The sequence below is a fragment of the Macrotis lagotis genome, chromosome 2 (genome assembly GCF_037893015.1).
Source record: "Macrotis lagotis isolate mMagLag1 chromosome 2, bilby.v1.9.chrom.fasta, whole genome shotgun sequence".
NCBI classification, from domain to species: Eukaryota; Metazoa; Chordata; class Mammalia; order Peramelemorphia; family Peramelidae; genus Macrotis; species Macrotis lagotis.
The window spans coordinates 105,168,265-105,193,780 of NC_133659.1; the positions used below are offsets into that span (position 1 = coordinate 105,168,265).

General features: G+C 42.4%; 1 protein-coding gene across 5 annotated transcripts in view; it reads left to right on the forward strand.

Moving 5' to 3' along the window:
• The window catches only part of CNTN2 (contactin 2), a 50,932-nt gene extending 27,535 nt beyond the window's left edge, over positions 1–23,397 (forward strand). For 4 of the 5 annotated variants that reach the window (XM_074222474.1, XM_074222473.1, XM_074222471.1 and 1 more), the window contains exons 3-23: positions 401–545; positions 765–940; positions 1,922–2,017; positions 3,680–3,889; positions 4,432–4,531; positions 5,280–5,455; positions 6,275–6,411; positions 6,945–7,074; positions 7,947–8,097; positions 8,311–8,438; positions 8,889–9,064; positions 9,968–10,088; positions 10,602–10,760; positions 12,421–12,570; positions 15,607–15,677; positions 16,320–16,554; positions 16,863–16,978; positions 18,371–18,557; positions 18,842–18,954; positions 21,847–22,015; positions 23,009–23,397. In XM_074222474.1, coding sequence (XP_074078575.1) covers positions 401–545; positions 765–940; positions 1,922–2,017; positions 3,680–3,889; positions 4,432–4,531; positions 5,280–5,455; positions 6,275–6,411; positions 6,945–7,074; positions 7,947–8,097; positions 8,311–8,438; positions 8,889–9,064; positions 9,968–10,088; positions 10,602–10,760; positions 12,421–12,570; positions 15,607–15,677; positions 16,320–16,554; positions 16,863–16,978; positions 18,371–18,557; positions 18,842–18,954; positions 21,847–22,015; positions 23,009–23,118 — 3,056 coding nt within the window. In that variant the 3' untranslated portion in view covers positions 23,119–23,397. Of the gene's footprint in view, positions 1–400; positions 546–764; positions 941–1,921; positions 2,018–3,679; positions 3,890–4,431; positions 4,532–5,279; positions 5,456–6,274; positions 6,412–6,944; positions 7,075–7,946; positions 8,098–8,310; positions 8,439–8,888; positions 9,065–9,967; positions 10,089–10,601; positions 10,761–12,420; positions 12,571–15,606; positions 15,678–16,319; positions 16,555–16,862; positions 16,979–17,087; positions 17,383–18,370; positions 18,558–18,841; positions 18,955–21,846; positions 22,016–23,008 lie in introns of those variants that run through there. The other variant, XM_074222475.1, reaches the window with a different exon arrangement.
• The last annotated feature ends 2,119 nt before the right edge of the window (positions 23,398–25,516 follow it).

Below are 25,516 nucleotides of genomic sequence, written 5' to 3' on the forward strand. Positions count from 1 at the left end.
AACAATGTTTTACCTAGACTTTCTTTTAACAGGAATTCCTTTTTATTAGAATGGAAACAACATTGGGTTCAAATCTTTCTTTCACATGTATGATCTGCATGACCCTAGACAAGTCACTTACTTCCTTGAATATCATTTTCATTATCTTTGGAATGAGTAGATTGATCTGAGAACCATTCAAGATTATTGATCCTATGATTCCAAAGTGGTCAAGCAGGTTCTATTGAAAATCTCCAGGATCCTGGGGCAGTTCATTCTACTTTTAGAAGACCTCCACTAGCTAGGAAGTTGTTCTTTATGGAGAACCAAAATCTGCCTCTCTCAGACAGGGTTAACTTCATCTGAAGAATTGTTTTGGCTTCACTCCTAACCCTCTGTGATTACTATTCCACATTTTCAGCTTGGACTCCAGCCCAGGGCTCTCCTGCCATCTTTGGGCCTATCTTTGAGGACCAGCCTGTCAGCTCCTTGTTCCCTGAGGAATCATCAGAAGAAAAGATAGCCCTGGCCTGCCGTGCTCGGGCAAGCCCTCCAGCCTCATACAGGTGAGATTTCCTATTCCTGGACTTGAGTCAAGGTTAGATGCAGGAAATTGGCACATTCTCACCTTTAGAACCCATCTCAAACCATGTATGAGAGTTGATCTAAGTCCAAGTCACAGATCCCCTTGGAGACTACTTCAGAACCAACCTGTTCTCTAAAGTTGAAATAACCCCTGGCTCAGATCTAGATACCCATCCCTTCTTTTTTTCCATTGTCAATAGATGGAAGATGAATGGTACAGAGATGAAGCTGGAGCAGGATCCCCATTACCAGCTGGTTGGAGGCAACCTGGTCATCATGAACCCCACCAAGGTCAGGGATGCTGGTGTGTACCAGTGCCTAGCCTCCAACCCAGTGGGCACTGTGGTCAGCAGAGAAGCTGTGCTCCGCTTTGGCTGTAAGTCTTTGTTAGGGAAGGGGGACAAATTGCACTTAAAGAGGTGATGTGGGCATGGAACTACTTTGGCATGGATTGTACTTACTTGTTGGTCGAATCAGTTTTAGAAGGTAAAAAGTGACGGCAAGCTGCCCCCAAAATATCACATTGAGAAGAATAGAACATTTGACCTTGTATTCAGAAGAGATAGGTTTAAATCTTGATTCTGAGGCTAAATGTGTGCTCTTGAACAAGTTGATGAAACTCTCTAAGCCTCAATTTCCTCATCCGTAGAATGGGAATAATAAAAATAACATCTATAACAAGGTTGTAATGAGGATAAAATTAGGTAATTGTATAAAGATATTGGCAAACCTTAAAAGTGCTATATAAAAACTAGCTGATATTAAGGATGATTGTGACCTTGGAGTTAAGCACTGTCTTCTCTTTGGTGTTCAGTCTAGGCAAATTCTTCTCCCTTCCCCCACCTACAGGTGAGAAAACCTAGATATGGGGTTCAAGTCTAAACTAGTATCAGTCACAGGGAACATTCTTCTCTCTTCTAATTCTCACCAGGTGGAGAATGAGATCAGTCTTATCCTTGAAAGAATAAAATATTAAGTTGTTAGTATCATTTTATATCTTTAGTACAAATTAGTATCTTTTTTTTCCTCTGAAAAGCCTTAAGAGGGACCAAAAATATTCAGTGTCACATAGGTGATGACAGGGCCAAGATTTCTAATCAAGTTCTCTGACCCTAAATAACAATATTTTGAATTTGGAACTCAAAATTTTTTAAAGTAAATGTTTAAAAAATGCTTAAAGGCAATTGGAAAATATTTAATGAAATAAATATTTAAATAATAAATAATAATGTTTTTCCTACTGTACCCCACAGCTTTCCATTTTAAGGACACTAACAGGGACCGATTATTTAAGTTAGAGATCCTGAGCTCTGAGTCAGGGAAATATGGTATTGAGCCCTCTATTATTGCTTTCTAGTTTTGCAAGAATTCTCCAAGGAGGAAAGAGATCCCGTGAAAACTCATGAGGGCTGGGGGGTAATGTTGCCCTGCAACCCACCTGCTCACTACCCAGGTGAGTCATCCAATCATTCAGGTCTGAGACAAAGAACAACACCAGATACGTTAGTGAAACTCTAGTGCACTGACTGACATTCTTAGAAAGACTGTTGTGTGAGGAGGAAAGAAGTAGTAGAGCTTCAGACTTTCCCCTTGGGAGTATAGTTGCAGGTACCTGCAATTCTAGTGTCCCATGATGTGGTACAGTGGGTAGTTTTCTGGACTTAGCTAAGGAAACCTGGATTTGAATCTTGCCTCAGGCTCTTAATATCCCCATAATTTCTTCATCTGTAAAATAGGGATGATAGTACCAACCTCACAAAGTTATTATAAGGAGCAGAAAAGACAATGTATGAAAAGCACATATAAATGTCAGCTAATATAATTATGAATCACCATCTTCTCCATAAATTGATCTTCCATAATTGGATGTCACCTACCCTTCCATCCTTATCTCTCATTACTTCTCTCCATGAACTCTATACTCCAACCAAACTTGGCAACTTTCTGCATTACCACAACTGCCACCACTGCGGCCACCACTGCCATCACCACCCCCATGACCATCACCTAGAACACCATAGTTTTTCATCTCTCTGCCTTTGCTCATGCTACCCTTATTCCCAGAGTATTCTCCCTTTCCTCTTTGCCTGCTGAATAGATCCTCTGCATGTCAATCAAATGCTACTTCCTCTAAGAAACCACCTTGAGACCTAATCAGTAACCCAACTTACCCACTTAGGATTCAATGTAGCAGGAAGTAGATAAAGGCTGAGCCGAGAGTCAGGATGTCCTTGAAAATGACCATGACATCAGGTCATGTGATGCCACAACATGAAAGTGAATTGGATTTAAGTGAGAGAGGTGTGTGCAAAGTCACCAGCCTCACTTTCTCCTCCAGAACCATCTGGGTCCAGTGACCAGATATAGATCAGGATGACTGGAGATGACCTTCAGAATCAGGACAACCTGAGTCATAGTTTGCCTCAGTTTTCCCAGCTGTAAAACTGGGCTGATAATAATACCTATTTCCCAGGATTATTGTGAGGGTCAAGCAATGTAAATCACTTAGTAGAATGCCTGGCACATGATAGGCATTTAATAAATGCTTATTCCCTTCCTTTTCTTAATTTTGTGTCATTATCCAAAACACACTGTGGTCTTCCATCACTGTGTCTTTGCTCCCACTCTTCCTTATTCTGGTCATGTGAGGTTCTAAAGGTAGAGTGTGTTTTGGTTTTATGTTTTGGAGATAGCTTTAAGCAACACTGGATTTGACATCAGAGGAGCTAGGTTCCAATCCTTGTCTGTTACTTTTGCTATGCAAATTGAAACAAATCACTTTTCTATTCTGGTCCTTAGTTCCTTCAGCTATATAAAATGAGGGCTTGGGACAAGATGACCACTAGGGAGGGAACTTCCAGATCTAATCTAGGAAACCTGTGGGTTTCAGCACCTAGGACAGCTCCTAGTTTCCTGGTAAAGCTTTCTAAGTTACAATGAATTGAATTTCTGAATATAACCTCTCTAGGTGACTGAGCTCCCAAGAATAGCAACTGAATGACTCCTGTCCTCATAATTCCTCTCCCCCACCCAGGTGTTATATGTTGTGTGTCCAGAGAGAGACCCCTTAGGTCTGCTCAAGGTACACAACTCCCTCCCTATCTCCCCACCTCAGGTCTGTCTTACCGATGGCTTCTCAATGAATTCCCCAATTTCATCCCAACTGATGGGCGGCACTTTGTGTCCCAGACAACGGGAAACCTGTACATCGCCAGAACAAATGCTTCTGACCTGGGCAACTACTCCTGCCTGGCCACCAGTCACATGGACTTCATAACCAAGAGTGTCTTTAGCAAGTTTGCCCAACTCAACCTGGCTTCAGAAGGTCAGGCTCAGAGAACATGGCACTGAAGGAGAGGATGGGTTGTGGGAGGGGTAGGGAGAAACTGCAGAGCACAGAAAAGAGACTCTAGAGAGCAGACCAATCATCCCCTTGGCAAGGTCTGGCCCTTCCCTGCAGCTCCCTCCTTCCTCTGCTGGTACCAGAGAGAAAGTTCCCTGATTATCTTTGGCATATGTCCTACTGCCCTCTGGGAGAATTTAGACATAGACAGAGTGAGTAGGTAACTCTGAATAGAGTCCTTGGTTCCTTCTGGAAAGTGACTTAACTTTTGCCTAGGTGTTAAACTAGGTCACACACGCCACCCCCCCCACACACACACCCCACTCACAGAGGAATAAATGAGATAATATATGAAAAGTTCTTTGTACAGCATAAAGTCCCTTATAAATTCTAGTTATTATTATTATTGATAATGATAATAATAATAAATAATCCTTTCAGCCTGTTTTCTAAGCACTGATGAGATCCAAAGCTGTTGGTTGAAGGGCTCATTTGCATCTCATTTGCATGGCTCCTCCCTCTAGACTCCCGTCCATCTTCACCCAGCATCAAGGCCAGATTTCCCTTGGAGACCTATGCACTGGTTGGACAGCAGGTCACCCTGGAGTGCTTTGCTTTTGGGAAGTGAGTAATGACAAAGGGGGTTGGAGTTTGCTGACAAAGTCCCCTCCCTCTAATCCTTAGGGTTCAGCATAATTTCCTTATTCCTTGTATCCGTCTTTTCTAAGCCATCAGTGCTCAGTGACACCTTAGCCTAAATTAGTCCCTCTGTTAGCTAGTGTCACCTTGGAAAGCTAGTGATTAGGGCCCTGAGGGACAAGATGAGAGTGAGGTGGCAGGAGATTGGAAAACATGTCGACCATGGAGTAATGTTGTGAAGGAGATCACCATGGTGGGGGGGGGGACTGAGTCTCAGTTGGAGTGTGGCAATGGAGGTAAATGTCACAAACCTACCTTTTGCCTAGGACTGTCTCTGACTCAGTGATAAGGACCAAGGAGGGAGAAGGAGAGTGGAGAAAGAGGGAAGAGAAAGGAGATGGGCATTATTTGCACTAAAGCATCACCTCCTAGTCCTTCCCTTTCTGCCTGTTGTGCCTCCTGGATGTAGAGAATGAAAGATGCATCTTGATCTGCCCTCATCCCTCCTGCACCCTTTTCTCTCCTGAGCCCCACCCCAGGCTCAGCATCTCTCCTCCCATCTCTTTGGCCTGAGGAATTTCTCCCCATCTCTTCAACCCTTGGTCCCAGGTTCCATAAGTCAGCCCTACAGAGAAACTAAGTAAAGGTAGAGGGATTGGGAAGCAGAGAGAGAGAAGAAAAGGTTCTTCTCAGTCCAGTTCCTAGTCCTGGCATTTCCTCCCCCTCCCTTTAGCCCCGTCCCTCGGATCAAGTGGAAAAAACTGGATGACTCCCTGCCCCCACAATGGGCCACTGCTGAACCCACACTGCAGATCCCCAGCGTCAGCTTCGAGGATGAGGGCACCTATGAATGTGAAGCAGAGAACTCCAAAGGCCGGGACACTGTCAAAGGTCGAATCATTGTGCAGGGTAAGGGGCCAGGGGGCATTCCACATTACTCCAGATTTCTTCCTTCAGACATCAGGCTACAGCTGAGAGGTTGCTGATTGATTCCAGTCATCCTGAAGGAGTCTGTGCTCAGAGATAGGAGCTGGGACCATGATTGAGGAGAGGACAGAGCAGAGGGTTTTGTCTTATCAGCTGATATGACAGAGAAAGGAGCCCACAATGCATTAAGAGTGGGGCTCTATTATGTCAGGGGAAAAAGCTACATCTGTGCAGAATTGTTATAAGATAAGGTATGTAAATAGTGATTTGCAAATTATAAGCTGCTATATAAATATCATTGTATAGATAGAGGCATTGTGGCTCAGTGGATGGATAGCTGAGCCTTGAAGCCAAGACAATGGGAGATCAAGCCCTATCCTGATACATACTGTCTGATTGACCCTGGGCAAGTCATTTAACTTCTCAATGCTAGTGCATGTTCTATAGTAGCTGCTTAATAGATGCTAATGACTGATGTCCTCGAAGCTCTTTTATAAATTTATAAAACTATAAGTTTCAGAGAAGGTACTAACCTAGAGGTCCTTTGCTCACCAAGGAGTGCCTGATTCCAGTGAAATCATAAACCCCAATCCCAATGATCACAATTATGAATTTTGTTATGGATATAACTAAATACCAACTCTAAAAATGCTACTTCCTCCTTCCCCCTGTAGTCTGGTTGCCTTTTAATCCCTAATTATGCTACTGCTGCTTTCTGCTAACAAGCATGGACATGACAGTTCCAAAGTTATCCCCACAAAGCTCTCTCTTGAGGTACCATCTCACCTGTTCCTCCTACAGCTCAGCCCGAGTGGCTCAAGGTCATCTCAGACACCGAGGCTGACATTGGCTCCAACCTTCACTGGGGCTGTGCTGCTGCTGGCAAGCCAAGACCCACAATTCGGTGGCTCCGGAATGGGAATCCCCTCTCTGCCCAGGTAGGACTGCCAGAGATGGGGAGGCAGCTTGACTTGGAAGACTAGAGGCCAAAGAGGGTATCTCCATGAATCATATCCAAGACAGCCTTATCTACAGACAGGTTAAGCAGATGGGTTAAACCCCATCAAAGTGAGTGGTTGGAATACCATCAAACTTATGTTTTCCAGGCTTCAGAGTTTTACTGACATATAAACATTTGCCCCATTTCTTCAAGCTGGCTAATAACCATGAGCAAATGAATAGTCAAGAAGTCCATCCTATGATAAAGTAGAAAAATGCCTATAATTCATTTTATCTATCTGGGCCTCAGTTTCCTCATCTGTAAATTTAATTGAATTATCCTTATAGTTCTAAACTTTATGCCTTGATTCCTTAAAAGCCCAACCTAAAAATAGTACCTGATGCTATCTTCCAATGATTTCCATCACTGTTCTAAGATCTCATAAGTGTCTCAGCCCATGGTCTTCTTGTGGTTCTAACCATGTCTTCCTTCACTCCTGAATCTCTTCTCTTATTCTGATTTGTTGCACAGAACCGTGTGGACATTTCTGGTGGGGACCTGAAATTCTCCAAGTTGGTCCTGGAGGACTCTGGCATGTACCAATGTGTGGCAGAAAACAAGCATGGCACCATTTATGCCAGTGCTGAACTGGCAGTACAAGGTAAAAGCTACAACCTCTCAGTCCTACCCCTTTTACCTCGGGAAGAAGGAGATTTCATCATCCAAAAGAAGTTCAATAACTTTTCTAAAGTTCCACAGGCAACTTCAGGGACTAGAACTTCAGGAGCTGTGATTTCCCAAGATGGATAAGGCTCATTAAATACTTAAAATACTGAACATTTTCTAAATTCTAACGCTTCTGAATGGAAGCATTTTTTTTTAAAAAAATAAGGTGAATAAAATAGGATGTTAGTAAAAATAGATTTCAACTAGTGTAATAGCTGGTGGGAAAAGAAGGAAATTTTCACTCCTTCTACCACATAAATTTTATCAATTCTTACTTTGCAAATATTACTAGTATCTTAGAAGCTCTGGTGTTTGTAGCCTATAAAGGGATTGATCAATTGGTGCCTTTATCCCTAATCTTCCATCCTCTAATCCAGTCTGCCTCTGAATCACCTTTTATTCAAATACTACCCCCCTTCAAGATCCAGCTAAAACCCTACCACCTTCATGAAGCCTTCCTTGACACCTAAGGTAAACAATGATCTCTCCTTTCCTTGAGCTTCCCTATAGCATTGAATAGTGATGAGTGAGAAATCCCAAATCTTCAAATTTGTAGGGATCCTCAGAGAGATCATGGGGTCCAATTTGTATCTGACTGAGAAGCATTCTAACAAGTGCTCAACCAACTGTCACTAGAATATCTCAAGTGACAGGATCCTCATTACCTCCCAAGGCAGCCCATCCCACTTTTGGATAGCTTTAGTTAGGAAGCTTGTTCTTATATTAAGAATTGAATTAAATTCCCTGCTCTTAAGTAGTTGTCACCATAAGAGCTCTTACTATAAAAATCTCCTTTTTCTTTTTCAGCTTTTGCTCCTGATTTCCGTCTAAATCCAGTAAGACGTCTGATCCCAGCTGCTCGAGGTGGGGAAGTTATCATCCCATGCCAGCCCAAGTCAGCTCCAAAGTCTATTGTGCTATGGAGCAAAGGGACTGAAATCTTAGCCAACAATAGCAGGTATGACCTTCCTGAACTATTCCTCCTCCTCTTTCTTCCTCCCAGTTTATCTTCCTCCTCCACTTCCTCTTCTTCCTCACACCTCTTCTTCCTTTTCTGCCTCCTTATCTTTTTCCTCCTCCCTCTTCTTAGGAGCAAGTCCCCCCCTTTCAAACCTAGGATATCCTTAGGAGCAGACAAGTGTTAGTCTTCTTTATTCTTTTTCCAACGCAGAGTGACCATTACTCCAGATGGTACTTTGATCCTTCGGAACATCAGTCGGTCAGATGAAGGAAAATACACCTGCTTTGCAGAGAATTTCATGGGCAAAGCCAACAGCACTGGCATCCTCTCTGTCCGAGGTAGGGAACCACAAGGAAAGCCAGGAAGGAGGGAAATCTCTGCTACTCTGTTAAAGTGGTGATCACCAGTTCAATTCAATTAAATAAACATTATAAGGTACTAACAACTTAGTTGGTGTAGCTACCATAGGGTGTCACCTCTCTATCCAGTTCTATTTCTGGTTTCTATTCTATTTCTGTTCTATTCTTGGCTTTCTGTCCTCCTGGATTGGTTTGGGGGCTGACCCAGGAGTTATGTTTTACATGGGAGTACCTATAGCCTTTCCCAAGTCCAGAGTCTGATTTCCCAAGCTGTATGAAGCAGGAGAAACAATTCACAAATCTCTTTCAGTCTCACTGGTGGGGCTGATGGCACATCCACCCTACCCTACTCCCATTTCACCCTAGTGACTCAGAAATGTGCTCATTCCACTCTGCCTGGGCTCTCCCTACCCCCACTCCCCTTATCAGATGCAACCAAGATCACCTTGGCACCATCCAGCGCTGACATCAATCTGGGTGAGAACCTGACTCTCCAGTGCCATGCCTCCCATGATCCTACCATGGACCTCACCTTCACCTGGTCCCTAGATGGCTTCCCCATTGATTTTGATAAATCTGGTGGCCACTACCGAAGAGCCAGCTCGGTGAGTCCTAGGGCCAAGTGCCATTCTCAATGACCCCTCCCCACTCTTGAGAAGCCCAAGGGACCAAGGAAAGGCTAACCCTTCATGATTGCTCCCACCCTTCAGCCTTGGCTGACTAGATTCAAATCTAGGTTCTGATATCTATTAGCTTCATGACTTCAGTAAGTCACTTAATTTCTGATTTCAGTTTCCTCATCTCTAAAAAAAGAGCTACTAATAACTAGCATTACCTTCCTCATAGTATTGTTGTGGGCTATAGAAAAGGGAAATTCTAATGTTATTCTTACATTAATAATTCCCCTTCCTTCATTGGTTAACATCTTTTGAGGTATTCTGCAAATAAATATGAGACATCCTGTGGATTCTTTGAGTCAAATACAAAATTGTCCTGGCACTCAGCATGCTATGGATCTGTTTCCCCAGTACCAGACAATATTAGTCCATTTTTAATATAACCCTAGACCAAATAGAAACAGGAAGGTCATTCTAGGGGCTTCCATGAGCCTGTCCCTGACCCCCAATTCTGACAATATAGTCTAATGACTAAATGAAATAATTATGTACATTTTGTTTATCTGCAGTTTGGGATTGACTGCATCACCACAACATGTGTTTTTCCCCTCTCCTCCCTATAGTGTGGACAAATGGAAAAAAATAGCTATATTCTAAGAAACTGTGCAAATATTTTCCCATGTTATTTCATCTTATCAAGGATAGTGTGAATCTCTCCATTGAACAGATGGGGAAACTGAGCCCTGTAGTGATTGATAAGTTTTTCCCAGGGTCACCTAAGGGACCAGGCTGAAAGTCAAACACAGGTGTCTTGGCTCCTGGCCAGGACTCCCTCTAGTTTTGAACTCCAACATCTGAGCTTTATTTTTTCCCTGTCTCTCCTCTATGTAGAAGGAAACCATTGGAGACCTGACAATCCTGAATGCCCAACTACGCCATGGTGGGAAGTATACATGCATGGCCCAGACTGTGGTAGACAGCACATCGGAGACTGCAACCCTCCTAGTCCGAGGTGACTGACCTTTGATCTGGCTATTCCTGAACCCCTATCCCCCAGAGCCAGTCCCATTTTTACCATCCCCACTCCTCCCTTCACAATTCTTATCTTGAGCACCTTGATGAACCTTTAGAATAGAGTATTTCTTACAGTTCTTCATATGCTCTATAAAGGGGGGACACTATATTTAAAAAGTCTACTTTGTTAAGGAGTTGAGACTTATGGAGATGAATTACCTATCCATATATATATATATATATATATATATATATATATATATATATATATATATGTATGTATGTATGTATATATGGTTCTTTATGCTGGATGAACCTCTCTAAGTCCTTTTTAAAAGGTTTAGGCTTTAGACTGGAGTGTGTACTTACCACACAGTGCAGTCATACCAATTGCTTCCTTCTTCCTAAACACCATCTGTTAAAGGGTCCTACTAGTGCTCTTTAATGATCTAGACTGAATCAATCTAAACTCTGAATCCTTAATTCTAACCCTTCTCCAATTCTGTGACAGGTCCTCCAGGTCCTCCTGGTGGAGTGGTGGTGAGGGACATCAGCAACACTACTATCCAACTAACTTGGAGCCGAGGCTTTGACAACCATAGCCCAATTGCCAAGTATATACTCCAAGCCCGATCCTTGCCCGATGGGAAATGGAAGCAGGTTCGGACCAGTAAGTACATCCAAGCTAATCAAACGGTAATATGGGCTTCCAAGAGCCCCATCTCCCATCCCAACTCCCAGCATTCCTCAAATCCGTTCAACACTTATTGAATATCTAACATCCCCTTTAGAAGGTGCTGAGGGAGATGGCAAACATAAATAAAAGTTTCTGACCTCGGAGAGTTTAGTGTTTAATAGGAGAGATCAGATTTGGATGCTGAAAAGCAATTTGTGCTAAATTCTGTGATCATCATTGTCTTTCCTTCATATACATATTGTTTATCTTCAATCATTCTTCAGAGATAGGTTGATTGTAGTTATCATTATTGCCATTTTACAGATTAAATGAGGCTACTAAGATACATAGAGATAAAGCTATCATATAATTAGTAAATAACAGAGGTAGAATTAAAACCAACTTTATAGTTTTGAGCCTCAGTTTCCTCATCTGTAAAATGAACAGATTGGACTAGATGTGACCTTTAACCTTTAGAGGTTTAATACAAGGATTCACCTCTAAGTCTAGTGTTCTCCACTATACCATGGTATCTACAAATAGAATGCTATGAAACTTCACAAGAGGGAGCCATCACATCCTCAGCAAGGGAAATCAAGAAAGACTTTCAGGTAGTTAAGGTGGGCCTTAATGAATAGCTTAAGATTTTGAAAGATAGGGAGCAGGAGGAAAGAAGTATACCAAGAGAGAAACTTGGGAACCAAAATGCACATCTGGAAAGTTCCAAGGCAGACTCACAAATACCTAGAATGTTGACTCCCAAAGGAACTTTAGAGATCACCTATAATGTCATCCTTTAAGAGAGAAAGTAAGAAGCAGAGAAGAAAAGTAAAATCCAAGATCACACTACAAGTTGGGGGCTAGGTAATGTGTTGGACAAAATACCGGACTTGAAATCAGAAAGATCTGAGTTTGAATCCCACCTTAGTCACTAACTCTCAGGTCCTTTCAGTCTCAGTTTCCTCATCTGTAAAATGGAGCTAATAATAGCATCTACTCCCAGGGTTGTTGTGAGAATCGGTTCAACCAGGGTATACTGGTGCCATCTTAAATGCTCTCAGCATTTCAGCATTCACACCTTGAAAATGGGCAAATGCTTCAAACTGAGGCTTGACTTAAGAAAATGATGGAGATAATGTTAATATAGATGAAACTTAAAAGTATAGTCATAAGTTAAAGCCTTTTTGAAGGCTGATTGTAAAACTTTACCAGTAGTTCCCAATATTTTTTCAAATTTTATTTTGTTTTCACTTCTGAATCAGCTCACTCCTACCCCCTCCAACTCATTGACACAGCCCTGATCAAATAAGATAATATGTACAAAATGTTTCAGATATCTTAAAGTATTATATAAATTCTAGCTATTATAAACAATGATTAATAGGTCATCCTATCTTCCCACTAGCATAGGTAAGTACTTCCAGATATGCCTTTTGGTTCACAACAGTTTCCCTCCTAGGATATAATTATTATTAACATAATTCTTACTGACATAATTAATCATTGTCATTATTATTGCTACTCAGGGCAACCCAGAGACTAGTGAATCTATTTCTGGTCCAGTGCTCTTCTCACTAAGCATACTAACTTACACACTACCTTATATTCAGAGAATGGTGATTAACTAGAATGCTGTGGCTTGTTTGCCTTACAGATCCTGCCAATATAGAGGGGAATGCAGAGACTGCCCAAGTGTTGGGTCTCACCCCCTGGATGGACTATGAGTTCCGGGTTCTTGCCAGCAACATCCTGGGCACAGGGGAGCCCAGTGGACCCTCTAGTAAAATTCGGACCAAGGAATCAGGTCTGGGGTTTGGAACTTTCTGAAAAGAAATGTGAGGGTGGAATCAGAAACACTGGTACTTCAATTGAAGGAGGGTTGAAAGGGAAGAAACCCTGGCCTATAAGTTAGGACTTTGGGGTTCTAGATGTGAAGGGGAAATCACTAAAGGATTTGCCTGTGAAGGGGGAAGATAGGATGACCTAGATGATCTGTGATGGCCCTTTCCATTGAGATCCTGTGGTTGAGTGATATTGGTGGGAGCCTGGGGACATTGAGATAAATTGACATGAGAGGGAGATTAGACTGTATCTCCCTTTCTTACTTCTCACAACTCAGATAGCTAATATGTGGAAGGCTGTTTTGATGAAGAATCACACCATCCCCTCCACCACCATCACCACTCCTTGCCAGCTACATTCAGAGAGGGAATCAGAGTCATAGAATCTCAACTTTGGAAGGCAGTTCCTAGCTAGCTAAGAAAGACCTCTCTTCATCATCCTGACAAGTAGTAATTCCACCACTGCTAGAAAGACCTCCAAGAATAGAGAAACCCAACACTCCATCTAAGATGGCTCTAGTTGTTAAGAAATTTATCTTTATTGTATTTTATTTTCTCTAGTTTTTCTTTATATCATAAAAATCTACCCCACTGCCACTTCCTCCTTTTGCTCTTAATTATTCAAAACAAAAGCAATCCTCCTTCCAAATGCAGTAATATTTGAAAAGCACTTTGCAAATCTTCTATCACTGTGTAAATGCTAGGTATTATATTACTATGTAATAGCCCTTTGAATACTTGAAAATAGCTATCTGTATCCCCTGTCTCTGTTTTTCCTAAAATGTGAGTGATATTCTAATTTGTGTTTGTCTGTGTGTCTGTATGTCTGTCTCTATGTGAACAGAAACAAAAAGAAACTATTTTCAGGTTTTTGAAGGCCTCTCATATAGAAGAGACTCAACTTTTCTGTGGCCCTGTACGACAAAATTAGAACAAATGAGTAGAGGTTGAATGGCTACATATTGTATAGGATACATTAGAGATCACTTTTGTCTTTGGATTAGACTAGTTGGATGCTGAGCTCCTTTCTAACTTTCAAATTCCATTCAGTTGCAAAGAAGCATTATTGTGTTTACTTCCCATAAAGAAAATTTTCCTAAAAATTGGAGCCATCAGGGGCAGCTATGTGGCAAAGTGGATAGAGCACCAGCCCTGGAGTCAGGTCCAGCCTCAGATATTTAATAACTACCTAGCTAGCTGTGTGACCTTCAGCAAGTCACTTAATCCCACTGACTTGCAAAAACCAAAAACTAAAAAAAAAATTTGGAGCCATCCAAGGGGAAAATAAGCTGCTTTGGAAGGTACTGGATTCCCCCTGATTGGAGAAGTCTTCAAGTAGAGACTGGGTGACCACTTTGGGGTAGGTAAGGGTAAGCTATAGAGGGGATCTTGGTTTATGTATACAGATTGGACCATATGCCCACTGAGGTCATTTCTATCTTAGAAATTATGTGGTTCTGTGTGTTTTGAAACATCTTTCTATTTGATCTTGTAGTACCATTTTCAGTTACCACCTTCTGAAAGCAAGACTTCTTTTTATTTCCTTCACAATTTGATTTCCATACTTCCATTTCTCAGCCTTTCACCTTTCCTCTTGGCTCTTGTACCAGCTTTCCCTCTTAAGATCAATCTTCTACTTGGTGGTTTATCTGCAGAAACATTTTAATCCTGGGCTACTTCAGCCCATCCTATACTGCTGTTATATCTTCATCAGGCTACCTCTGCAACCTAAAAGTCATCTCAACTCCTCTCTCTTCCTTCTACCAACATGTGTAATCAGCTAACAAGAGTTGTTCGCTCTATCTTTACCACATCTCTCAAATCTGCCACTTCTCTTTACCCACCTACACCATTACCACCCTAGTTCAAACCCTCATTAACCCTCACCTGTACCATTCCCAATAGATTTCTAATTGGTTTTGCTGTTTCAATATTCTCTCCTTTCCAGTTCATCCTTTACACAGATACCAAAGTCATAGTCTTAAAATGCAGGTCTTATATTTGCATCAGTCTGCTCTTATTCTCTGCCCCCTGTTAGGCTAGGTGAGCTCTTTAAATACAGCCTAGGATATGTGGAGAAGGAAATATCCTTCATTCTTTTAGGGGGAGAGTGACAAAATAGAACTCTATACATGGAATGTCAAACTTTTCATATTGTGCTGATTAGTTGTGGTGAACTCCCCCCTCCTCTCTTTTTGAGTCTTTTTTTTTTCGCTATTTTACTATTACAGGCAGGGTGCCATGAGCTCAGGTGCTTGTTCTATCAGGATCTGAGATTAACCCCAGGGGATTTGGGAATGCTTTTCTTTTCCTTTCCTTTTTAATTACATTTTTTCAATATACAAAAGTCAATGTTCTCTCTCTCCTAACTTCCCCACCTTTGAAAAGTAAAATAAAAATGAACAACTTATAATAAAAAGCATTGTCTAGCAAAACAAATTCCTGCACTGATGAGGTTAGAATGATTTGATTGATATACTCAATAGACCCCCACCCATATAAGAGATTGCTCTGGGGGGGGAAAGGAAAGGGATGTACTGAGAAATGTACATCATATAAAAACTAAGATACCAATAAAATTTATCAGTCCAAGCAGAAGAGAATAAAGAAAGGAAAATGGCTGTCAGGAGAAAACAAATAATGTACTCTATAAGAAAAATAATTTTTTTTGTTTGTTTAACAACTACTATTTAGGTTATTCCCTCTTCTTAGCTACCTTAGAGGTAATTCTAGTTGACCTCTGCCACTTAGGAGAAGACAAAGAATCTGTTCAGCTGGATCCTAGGGGCCTCAGGTAGAGACCCTTTGCCTCCCCTCTTTACCCACTAATAACAATAGTTGACTTGTAAGTAGAGCTCTAAGATCTCTGTATGATTTCCTCACAATATAGCTGTTCAGAAAATGATATGTTACTAACAGGTCACATCTGTTTCTTCTAATGCCCTCAGGTCTCAACAGTATTAACAGTTCACATCTATGTCTTTTAATATTCCCTAAAGCTCCCACGGTAGCACCCTCAGGACTCAGTGGAGGAGGCGGTGCCCCTGGTGAACTCATTATCAACTGGACGGTGAGCAAAAGAGAGATCTTGGCTTTAGGAATAAGTCCTGTTCATAGGTCATAAAACTGGAAGGAACCTTAGAGATCTCTCATTTTGCAGAAGGAGACTGAATGACTTGCTCAGGGTCACACAGCTAGTAAGTGTCTGAGGTAGGATTTGGACCGAGGTCTTCATGACTCCAGAATCAGTTAATACTGTGCTCCATCCTCCTCTTTTGCTTAATTAAGCAGTTTAGTCTATATGAAGGGCAAATTCAGAGTTCAGAAGAGAAGAGAGCTCTAGAGGCTGCCATGTACCTGAAGGCTTAGCAGTAAACAATTGCCTCTTTTACTCTTGTTTCACTTTTGGGCAGAATTCTTTTGCAGTCTTTGGTCTTGTCCATCCTAGACATATAAATCTTTATTCCTGCCATGATTTGAGGTCTGAATGAAGATGAGGATATATCTTAGACTGTTGGATTTAGAACTGAGATAGACCAGAGATCTAACCCCCTCATTCCACAGATGAGAAAACTGAGGTCCAGAGGGAGAAAATGACTGCCCAAGTACAATAGGTAGCTATGCATAGGCCAGGATTTAAACCAGATCCTTTGCCCCCAATTCTCCAGGAAGTCCTGTGCCTCCTAACCCCATACTCTTGCCACCCCTGCAGCCCATGTTACGGGAATACCAGAATGGAGAAGGCTTCGGCTACCTGCTATCATTCCGTAGACAGGGCAGCTCAGACTGGCAAAGGGCCAAGGTCTCCCACGCTGATGCCCTGCACTTTGTTTACCGCAATGAAAGTGTTCGGCCCTATACACCCTTTGAAGTCAAGATTCGGGGATACAACCACCAGGGAGAGGGACCTGAGAGCCTCACCACAGTTGTGTACTCTGCTGAGGAAGGTAGGCTGCACCTTCAAGGTTTCCAACCTCCCTTAGGAGTTGATTTTGAGATATACATACATATATATATATATATATATATATATATATATATACATAAACACTGGGTAATAACCACTTCCCAGCTGCACCTTCAAGGTTTCCAACCTCCCTTAGGAGTTGGTTTTGATATATATATATACATATATATATATATATATATATGTATATATATATATATATATATATATATATACATATATATATATATATATATATATATATAAACAAACACTGGGTAATAACCACTTCCCATGTTTGGTCTTTAGAACCCAGGGTGGCTCCAACCAAAGTCAAGGCAAAGGGGTCTTCATCCTCAGAGATGGATGTGATGTGGGATCCAGTACATCAGGATGACATGAACGGGGTCCTCCTAGGATATGAGGTAAGCATTGCTCACCCCAATCAGAAGGCAGGAAGGAGAATAAACTAGTCTTTGCCCCTCAAAGGTGTGAAACCATCACCTGATACTCCCCATGCTCTCCCCTCCCCAGAGGTATCCAACTCTACACATCTCAGGATAGGACCAGACAGAACCGAGCAGGCAAACCCTTCAGAGAACACCATACCAGAGCTGTATCTGGGCACCCTAGAGCTCACCAGTGTCTGCCTTTTAACCTAAAACCAATGGAAAGGTTTCTCAAGTTTAATGAAGTTTGGAGCCAAAAAGAAGCCATATATAGATCATGTAGTCTACTTTTTTTATTTTGGGGGGACTTATCCAAGATCACCAAGGTAGTAAGTAATTCAGAGATTTGAACCTGTGTCTTATAATGATCTGGATCAAAGAATCAGAGTTAAATAGAAGGTAAATTAAAAATGAGTAAAAATCATTCTTACACTTAGCTGGGGGAGTAATGATAATAATAATGGCAACTAGGTAGGATTAAGTGCTGAGTCTAAAGTCAGGAAGAAATGAATTCAAATCCAACTTCAAACACTATGAGTGCATGACCCTGGTCAATCCACCTAACTTCTATTTCCATTTCTTCATCTATAAAATGGACAAAAGAGAAACACTAACCTCTGAGCACTGGCTTTTGAGTCAGGGGACAAGTTTAGGATTTGATTTTCTATCTTTCTTGGCCTGGCACCTGAGACAAGTCAACTTCATTTTACTGACACCTCAATTTCCTCATTTATAAAATAGGCATAATAATTCCCACCCTACCTTCCTCACAGGACTATTATATGAACCCCATAAGACAAGAAATGTGAAAATATATTGCAAATTTAAAGCACTGTCCTTTTCTCTCTGACTTTCCCTTCTTGGTGATTAGTTAATCAACACATGTTTATTAGGCACCTACTGTGTACCAGACAAGGACATAGAGTTGTTCAAAGGGTGGAGAGTGGGATTGGAGAAGAGTGTAGCTAGAGCAAAGGGATGCCACTGAGGAATGGGGGGACATGATGAGGATAAATTTAGGAGGAGTGTAAAAAGATGGGAGAAATTGAGATATTATTGTGGTTATAATAAGATAAAGTAAGTATTGAGCTCTTGAACTTGGAAGTGAGATACTTGTGAGTGATGATAATGATAATTAGACAATATTAAAATTAATTTGCATGTTCCAAGCACTACCCAAAGGTTGTTGAGTGTGGAAGGATAACAGTCCTGCTTCATGTTATGGATGTGTGGCTCCTGGAAAACTTTTTCTGGGAAGTCTTTGATTTCTAAGATTCTTTACTGTTCTGTGGGTTGTATGTAATTGTAAATGATTTCCTAAGTAATCACAGAAAGATGGGGATAAGCTGGGTATTCTGGCTTCTGTAGATCCGCTACTGGAAAGATGGAGATAAAGAGGCAGCGGCTGACCGAGTGAGGACAGCAGGACTTGACACCAGTGCCCGGGTCACTGGCCTGCAACCCAATACCAAGTATCATGTAACAGTTCGGGCCTATAACAGGGCCGGCACTGGACCTGCCAGCCCCTCTACCAATGCCACCACCATGAAGCCTCGTGAGTCCATAACCAGAATGGTCAGCCAGATGAGCCCGGGGTAGGGGAGGGTCCGTTCCTGCTGAGCACAAGCTGTGGGGTAGGGGAGAACAAGACTTTGAACAAAAACACAGCAACTGAGACCTCAGTCTTCCTTTTATTTTTTTCTGGACTTTGTTTCTTGGGGGAGCCCCTGACCTTCTCTGCTGAGAGCAGCACCCAGAGAGAGAGAGAGTGGCTAAGAGGGAAAGTGCCACCTTTCTCATCCTATGACCCCTCTCTGTCCCCAACCCTTTCTGTTTCAGCTCCTAGACGACCTCCTGGTAACATCTCCTGGACGCTCTCCAGTTCCAGCCTCAACCTTAAGTGGGACCCTGTCATCCCGCAACGAAATGAGTCTGCAGTCACTGGCTACAAGGTTAGGACCCTGCCAGGGAACCGCTATGTGGGAATTAAAGTGGAAAGGAGAAGCTACTGAGTGCTTCCACTAATGACCAGAAGCTATCTAGTGCAGGAAGCAGGACTGGGGAATGTTTACTGTCACATAAGAGTCACAAGAAACCAAGAAATCAAAATGGTTCACAAGGGAGCATGGAGAAAATGCATTAGATGAAAACATCACATATGTGATTATTTCCCCCTTTTTAAAGATACCTGTTTATCACCATGTTCAAATGTAAATGTTCCCCTATGCTTTTGGAATAAATTCATTTTGTAATTTTGAAAAAAAAAGAAAGTGCATTAGAAAAGTAATATCAAAGTAACTGTCTGGTGAGGAGCTAGAAGCAGGAAGATGAACTAGCTAAGCCCCAGAGGATCCAGTTGTCCTGAAAATTCTAGAATGTCCTTAATCACTGATGATTCTTCATTTAGTTCTTTCAGTGGGCAACACTAGGAGTACTCAGTCAACCTAGTATTTATTTTACACCTGCTGAAAATCAGGAATATAAGAACAAAGAATGAAACAGTATCTACTGGTAAGCAACTTGCCTTCCAGTGGGTGAGACTGGTACATATAAAACATATACAGCATAAAGATAAAGTGAATAAGTACAAAAATGGGGGTGCCCTGACATTTGGGAGAAATCAAGAGAGTGTGGGTTCAGAAAATGATGCTTAAAGTGTATCGTAAAGGAAGGTGGAGGTAAGGACAGAGAGCATTCTGGGACTATGGGATGGCTAGAGCAAAGGATGAGAAATGGCATGTAATGACTGAGGAACAAATAGAAGTCCTGTTTGACTGGACCAAGAGGGCAGGACAAGGAGTGATGTCCAATTAGGCTGGAAAGAGGAGTTTAGGTTTTATATTAGAAAGAATAGGAAACCACCAGAGATGATTGAGTCAGGGAGTTACCTGGTAAGAGAGAGAAACAGAGAGAAAATGAGAGAGACAGAGATGAGAGAAAGATAGAGACAAATAGAGAGACAGAGTAAATGAGAGAGACCGAGACAAGAAAGAGACAGAGAAACGACAGAGAGACACAGAGACAGAGAGAGAGGGGAGGAAGAGAACAGAGACAGAGACAGAGACAGAAAGAGAGAGACACACACAGAGAGACAGAGAAGGGAGAAAGAAAGCAAAGAGACAGAGACAGAGTCATAGAGACAGAGAGAGAAGGGAGAAAGAGAACAGAGACAGAGGACACAGAAAGACAATGAAGTATTAATACTCCTCTGCATCGTATAGGTAGGAAAAAATAAGTATTATTAAGCACTTACTGGGCTAAGTACTGGGGATACAAATGCAAGTCAAAAAGCCTAGCCCTCAAGGAACTTACATTCTAATGAAAGAAAACAACCAACAAAATGTTTTATGTGATTACACATATTATGTATATCGGATTACTAACTGTCTCTTGGAGAAGGGGAGAGAAGGGAGGGAAAGAGAACTGGAAACTCAAAACTTAAAAGTAAAGAATGTGAAAATTGGTTTTTATATGCAATTGAGGAGAAAAAATATACATATATATATATATATTCTTAAATCAACTAAAAAGGTGAGGAGAGGGAATGAAAGCAATCAACAAGATTAAGGCTTGAGGGGAAGAAATAAAGGTAGGTCACTCTGGCTCCCCTCCACTATAGTATATAAAATCTTCATCATATATGTATGTATGTGTGTGTGTTACCTGTGTATATATACAATACACACAATAGTATTTTTTTAATACTTTAAGGTTTATGAAGCACTTTACAAATGTTAATCTTAATTGAGCCTCACAACAATCCCATGAAGTGTAGTTGCTATCATTATACCCATATTACAGATGAGGAAATTGAGACAGACAGCAGGTTAAGTGACTTGACTAAGATCATACAGCCAGTAAGTGTCTGAGGTGGGTTTTGAACTTACATCTCCCTAACTCCATGCTCTTATCTACTGAGCTACCTATATACCATGCACTGACTGTAATAGTAATGAGATTCTAAAATGTATCACTGGAGAACACACTGAAAATGCAAAGTTATTCTTAATAATTCCTAATATTTCAAGCTGTCCAAAAGTGGGATAAGCTGGCTTGAGAGATTTATCTAGAACCCCAATACTGGAGGTATTTAAGAAGACGTTCAATGACCCTGATTCACAGGGATAGTGTAATGACGTACCTGTTTCAGGTATAAATTCAGGTAACATTCCGGTAACAACTCTCTGAAGGACCAATGAGGCGTCTCTTGACTGGTGAGAGAAGAGAAATTCAGAACCTGGGGCCTCAGCAAAGAGAAGGGTATCAAAAAGTACACGGGAAAACCAATCCTCACTACTTTTCCTTTTATTTCTTCACTATGTTCCTTAGTGATACGTTTTAGTATCTCATTACTATTATTATAGCCAGTAAATGTTAGGTAGGTGGTATAGTGAATAGAGAGCTCTGAGTGTGAAATCAAAGACCTGAATTAAAATCTGGCCTTGCACATTTGGTTAGCTGTTGTGATCCTGGGCAAGTCACTTACTTAACCCTGCCTGACTCAGTTTCCTCATAAGTACAATGAGGATGATAACACTTCTCACTTTCCCAAATTGAAGACCAAATATGAGTACATTTATAAATGCTCTGAAAGTCTTAAAGTTCTCTTATATAAATACTGGTAATTTCTATTATTTAATTTTCCTAATTTCTAAGTCAAATTCTTCTTGCTGCACTGGTCTGGTATCAGAAGAAGCAAGATAAACTGCTTCCAAAGAGCAAGTCCCATTATGGGAATTCTTTGACCCTGGCTCCAGTGGACCTCTCTCCTTAGAGGCCAGCTCTTGTGGAAGCCAAAGAGCATTAGGCCAGGCACAAACTCTAACTGGAGGTCTTTCTACCAGATGCTGTACCGGAATGACTTGCACTCATCCCCCATACTCCATTTGGTGAACAAGAACTCAATTGAGATCTCCGTCCCTGAGGACTCCAGTCACGCCCTAGTGCAGATTCGGGCCACAGGACCAGGAGGTGACGGAATACCAGCTGAGGTTCACATCGTGAGGAATGGAGGTGCTGCTACCCACTTTTCTCTCTTCTAACCACATGTTTCTTACTTCACTTCCTCCAGTTTATCAGAGCAGAGGCTGACCCAGGCTATACAACCAAGGAGTGTATGTAGACTGGCCAGTCCAGCTTTGTCTCCCATTAGGGAGAGAGAAAGAAGGCCCAGGTGGCACATACCTGTCATTTTTTGCCCTCTGCTAAACAGCTCTTCTTCCCTATCCCCCCCCCAAAAATAATAAACTATCCTGAGAGTCAATGATATATAAGGCCTCCCCATTTCACCAAGCAAGAAGGAAAATCGAAGTACACATAATCCCCTAGCTACCAGACTTTCTGGGTAAAGCCTAGCCCCTCCACAAACTGACCATAGGCCCTTACCTCCTCTGGGCCTCATTTTGTCATCTTTAAAATGAAGAAGGCCAGACAAAATGATCTGGGAGGTGCCTTTGGGCCCTAAAATTCGAGTATGCACAGATAGAAAGTTGCAGGTACCACCTTGATGTTTAAATACCCTCTCCTGTCCACAAGTTTAGAAAGGCTCTTCTAATAAAAAGAATCACTTCTGTTAAATATAAGAGCTTTCTAATCACAAAACCATAGGCATTATTGCATTGGGTCCCCACACCCAGAATTCTAGATGGGATATTATTAATTAGCTAACAATAAATTAACATTAATTAACTAATAACAAAAATTAACATGGTTAATTTACAATTAGCCATTAATAATTAACATTATTAAAATTCCCACTTTTCAGACAAGAGGACTGTGGCTTAGAGGAGTAGCAATCTACCCATTACTGCTAGTAATTAGGGAAGCCAAGATTGGAGCGTGGGTCTGCTCAGTCCAAGTCTGATGGGTTTCTTTCAGACTCTCTCTAGATCTGGTCATAACCTGGGAGATTTCTTAGTGGAGGTCATCACCCTGATCCAATGTGATGTAGGAATCCTGGAGGGCCCACATCCCCTTTGGCTCACTAAAGATTTCTATCTGCTGCAGGCACGAGTATGATGGTGGAGAACTCAGCTGTCTGTCTGGCCCCACACCTGGGCAACATCTTCTCCCATTCCCTGGTGCTGTTAGCCATCCTGGGCTACTTGGAGCTCTGATCCTGGCTTCCTGGCCCCCTCCCCCCCGGACCTGGACAACAGGACAGATACCTCGGGATGAACAGAGCCAGCTGGCCCCTGGCACACTCTCCCGATGCTAAGGACCTCAACACACTATATGCCCAAGAGGATTGGTTTTAAACAATACCCTTTTTGTAGGAGGTAGGACATTTCATATATGCCAGGGACTGGAACCCGAGGAAGGATTGTTTTCCCTGTATAACCGGAAGAAACAGGCACAAATTTCCATGATAAATATTGAACCCAATGTCCTCGTGACCCATGATCCCTGGGGTTTCTGGATGGAAAGAACAAAATGGACTTAAGGATGGAGTTTTTAGTACATGTTCTTTGGACCAATAGAGACATGGAACTCTTTAGGGACCCTGGGTATATCTGGATCCAACTACCTTGGAGCAGAGGAGCTCAGGCATGTCCAGACCCCTTGATATGGCCAAGCTGAATCTGGAGAGGATGATGCCAATGTTCCTCAGACAAAGGAGGGGGCAGCAATGGGGCCAAGGACTTCTTGCCCCCAACTTGACTGGGGAGGAAGGGCTTGATATCATACCTTTGGTATTTTCTTATCCTTCTAGGCAGCTAAGAGAGATAACTGCAAACCCTCCCCCCCCCCCATTTCTAGAAACTGCAGGATCCAAAGAGGGTCCCCAGTAATGAGGGGGGAGGGAAAGGCAGGAAGAGGAGTTTCAAAACTGACCAAAGGCTGTGGCTTCTGGGAGAATGATCTAAGCCAAAAGGCAACCTCTGATTAAAAGCCCCTGGGGTCAAGACACCCCAGTTATTAACATTCACAAGGCCATACAAAGCAAAATTGCATGCCTGAAGGGCTGCTGGTGAGGTGGCCACCCTATGTTCTGTTCTGGAAGTGGGCATAGGAGCCTGACAACTTTGCTTCGACTTCCTCCTCTTTCTCCCAGTAAATCCTAAGAACCTTCCTTCCAAATCAGTAGTTTCCCCTTTACTCTGCTGAGCCCAGAGCTCCAGTCAGGTTTCTAAAAGGATTAGCACCCAGGATTCCAGTCAGGAGTCGGACTGGTGGATGGGGACAGACAAGTCGGGTATTTTTAGTGGCCTCGCTTCATTTCTCCTTCTACCTAATGCTGGTCAACCTTGATGTTGCCTCAACATGGAAGTGACCACGATAAGAAGGTAGGACCAGCCTGTGCTCCAGGGTGGGTTGATGGAAGGAAAAAAGGTTTAACTCCTCTGGGCCTCAACTTCCCCATCTCGAATGAGGAGTTTGAACTAGATGACCTCAAAAGTCTCCAGCTACAACTGTTTTCAAAAATCTAGTTAATGGGCAAAGGACAGTCGAAGGGAATGTTATCTTTTCTGAAACTCCCAACTAGAGCCTAGCAATTGGGTCTGGAGTCACTCATCCAGGGGTCACTTAAGCCTCTCTTACCCCTGGCCCTGTAGGAGCCAATTAACAAGGACATCCTAGTCTGAAGTCCTTCAGTGGCCTCTGTAACTGTAGACCTGTTTTGAAGCCAGCCATCCTTTCTTTTCCTCACCCTCTCTTTTAAGGTTGGCTGAGAAAGGGGCCCAATATAAGACACTAATCTCCCCCGAGCCAGCTCCACCCCGAAGCCTCTCCCTGAGACCCCCATACGTGGAGTCTGCCATTTTGGAGGGCACCTGCCCCACTGAGGCTCACTCACTGTGGCCCCTTTTCCCTGAGGGTTTGTTTCTATTCTGAAGTTATTACAGTGAGATTTCTATTTTAGTATCATTTTTATATATTTTTAGGTCCTGCTCTATTTTCAGGGCAGATCTGCATTCCTTCTGCTACTGACAGCTTTCTTTTGGTGAACTCACCCCTCCCCCTTTGCTCCTTGAGAAGGAGGCAGAATCAGTAGAGAATCTGCGGCACCCCCCTCCCCATCACCTCCTCACACCACCTACCAGTGTGGTAGGATTGTGGGTTTCAGATCAGCTGAAAGGGAGAAGTTATCACCTGAATGCAGGGGCAGCCAGCCCCCCTGAGCAGGACGCTTGTCCCCTTCAGTGATCTGGGTGACTTTTGGCCCGTGGCTAAACTCTCCGCTTTCATCTCTCCTTCAGAAAAAGAGGAACTGGAGACAAGATGTTCGCTTGGGGACTGGAGAGAATTTGAGGTTTGGGGTGGGAGGCGGCCTCATATATGTAGAACAGGGTTCAACAGGGGCCTTTTGACCCAGGACTCAACTGGGGTCTCAAGTTGAAGACTACAGCATCAAGGCCTGCTCCAGGCTATGATCACCCTACTAAAGGAAGAAGAGGGAAGTTGGTGTTACAGTGTGTGTGTGTGTGTGTGTGTGTGTGTGTGTGTGTATGTTTCCAAGTGAGTCAGTCCCTTCTTTGCCTTCAAGCACATCTCACCTCCGAACAATGGGGA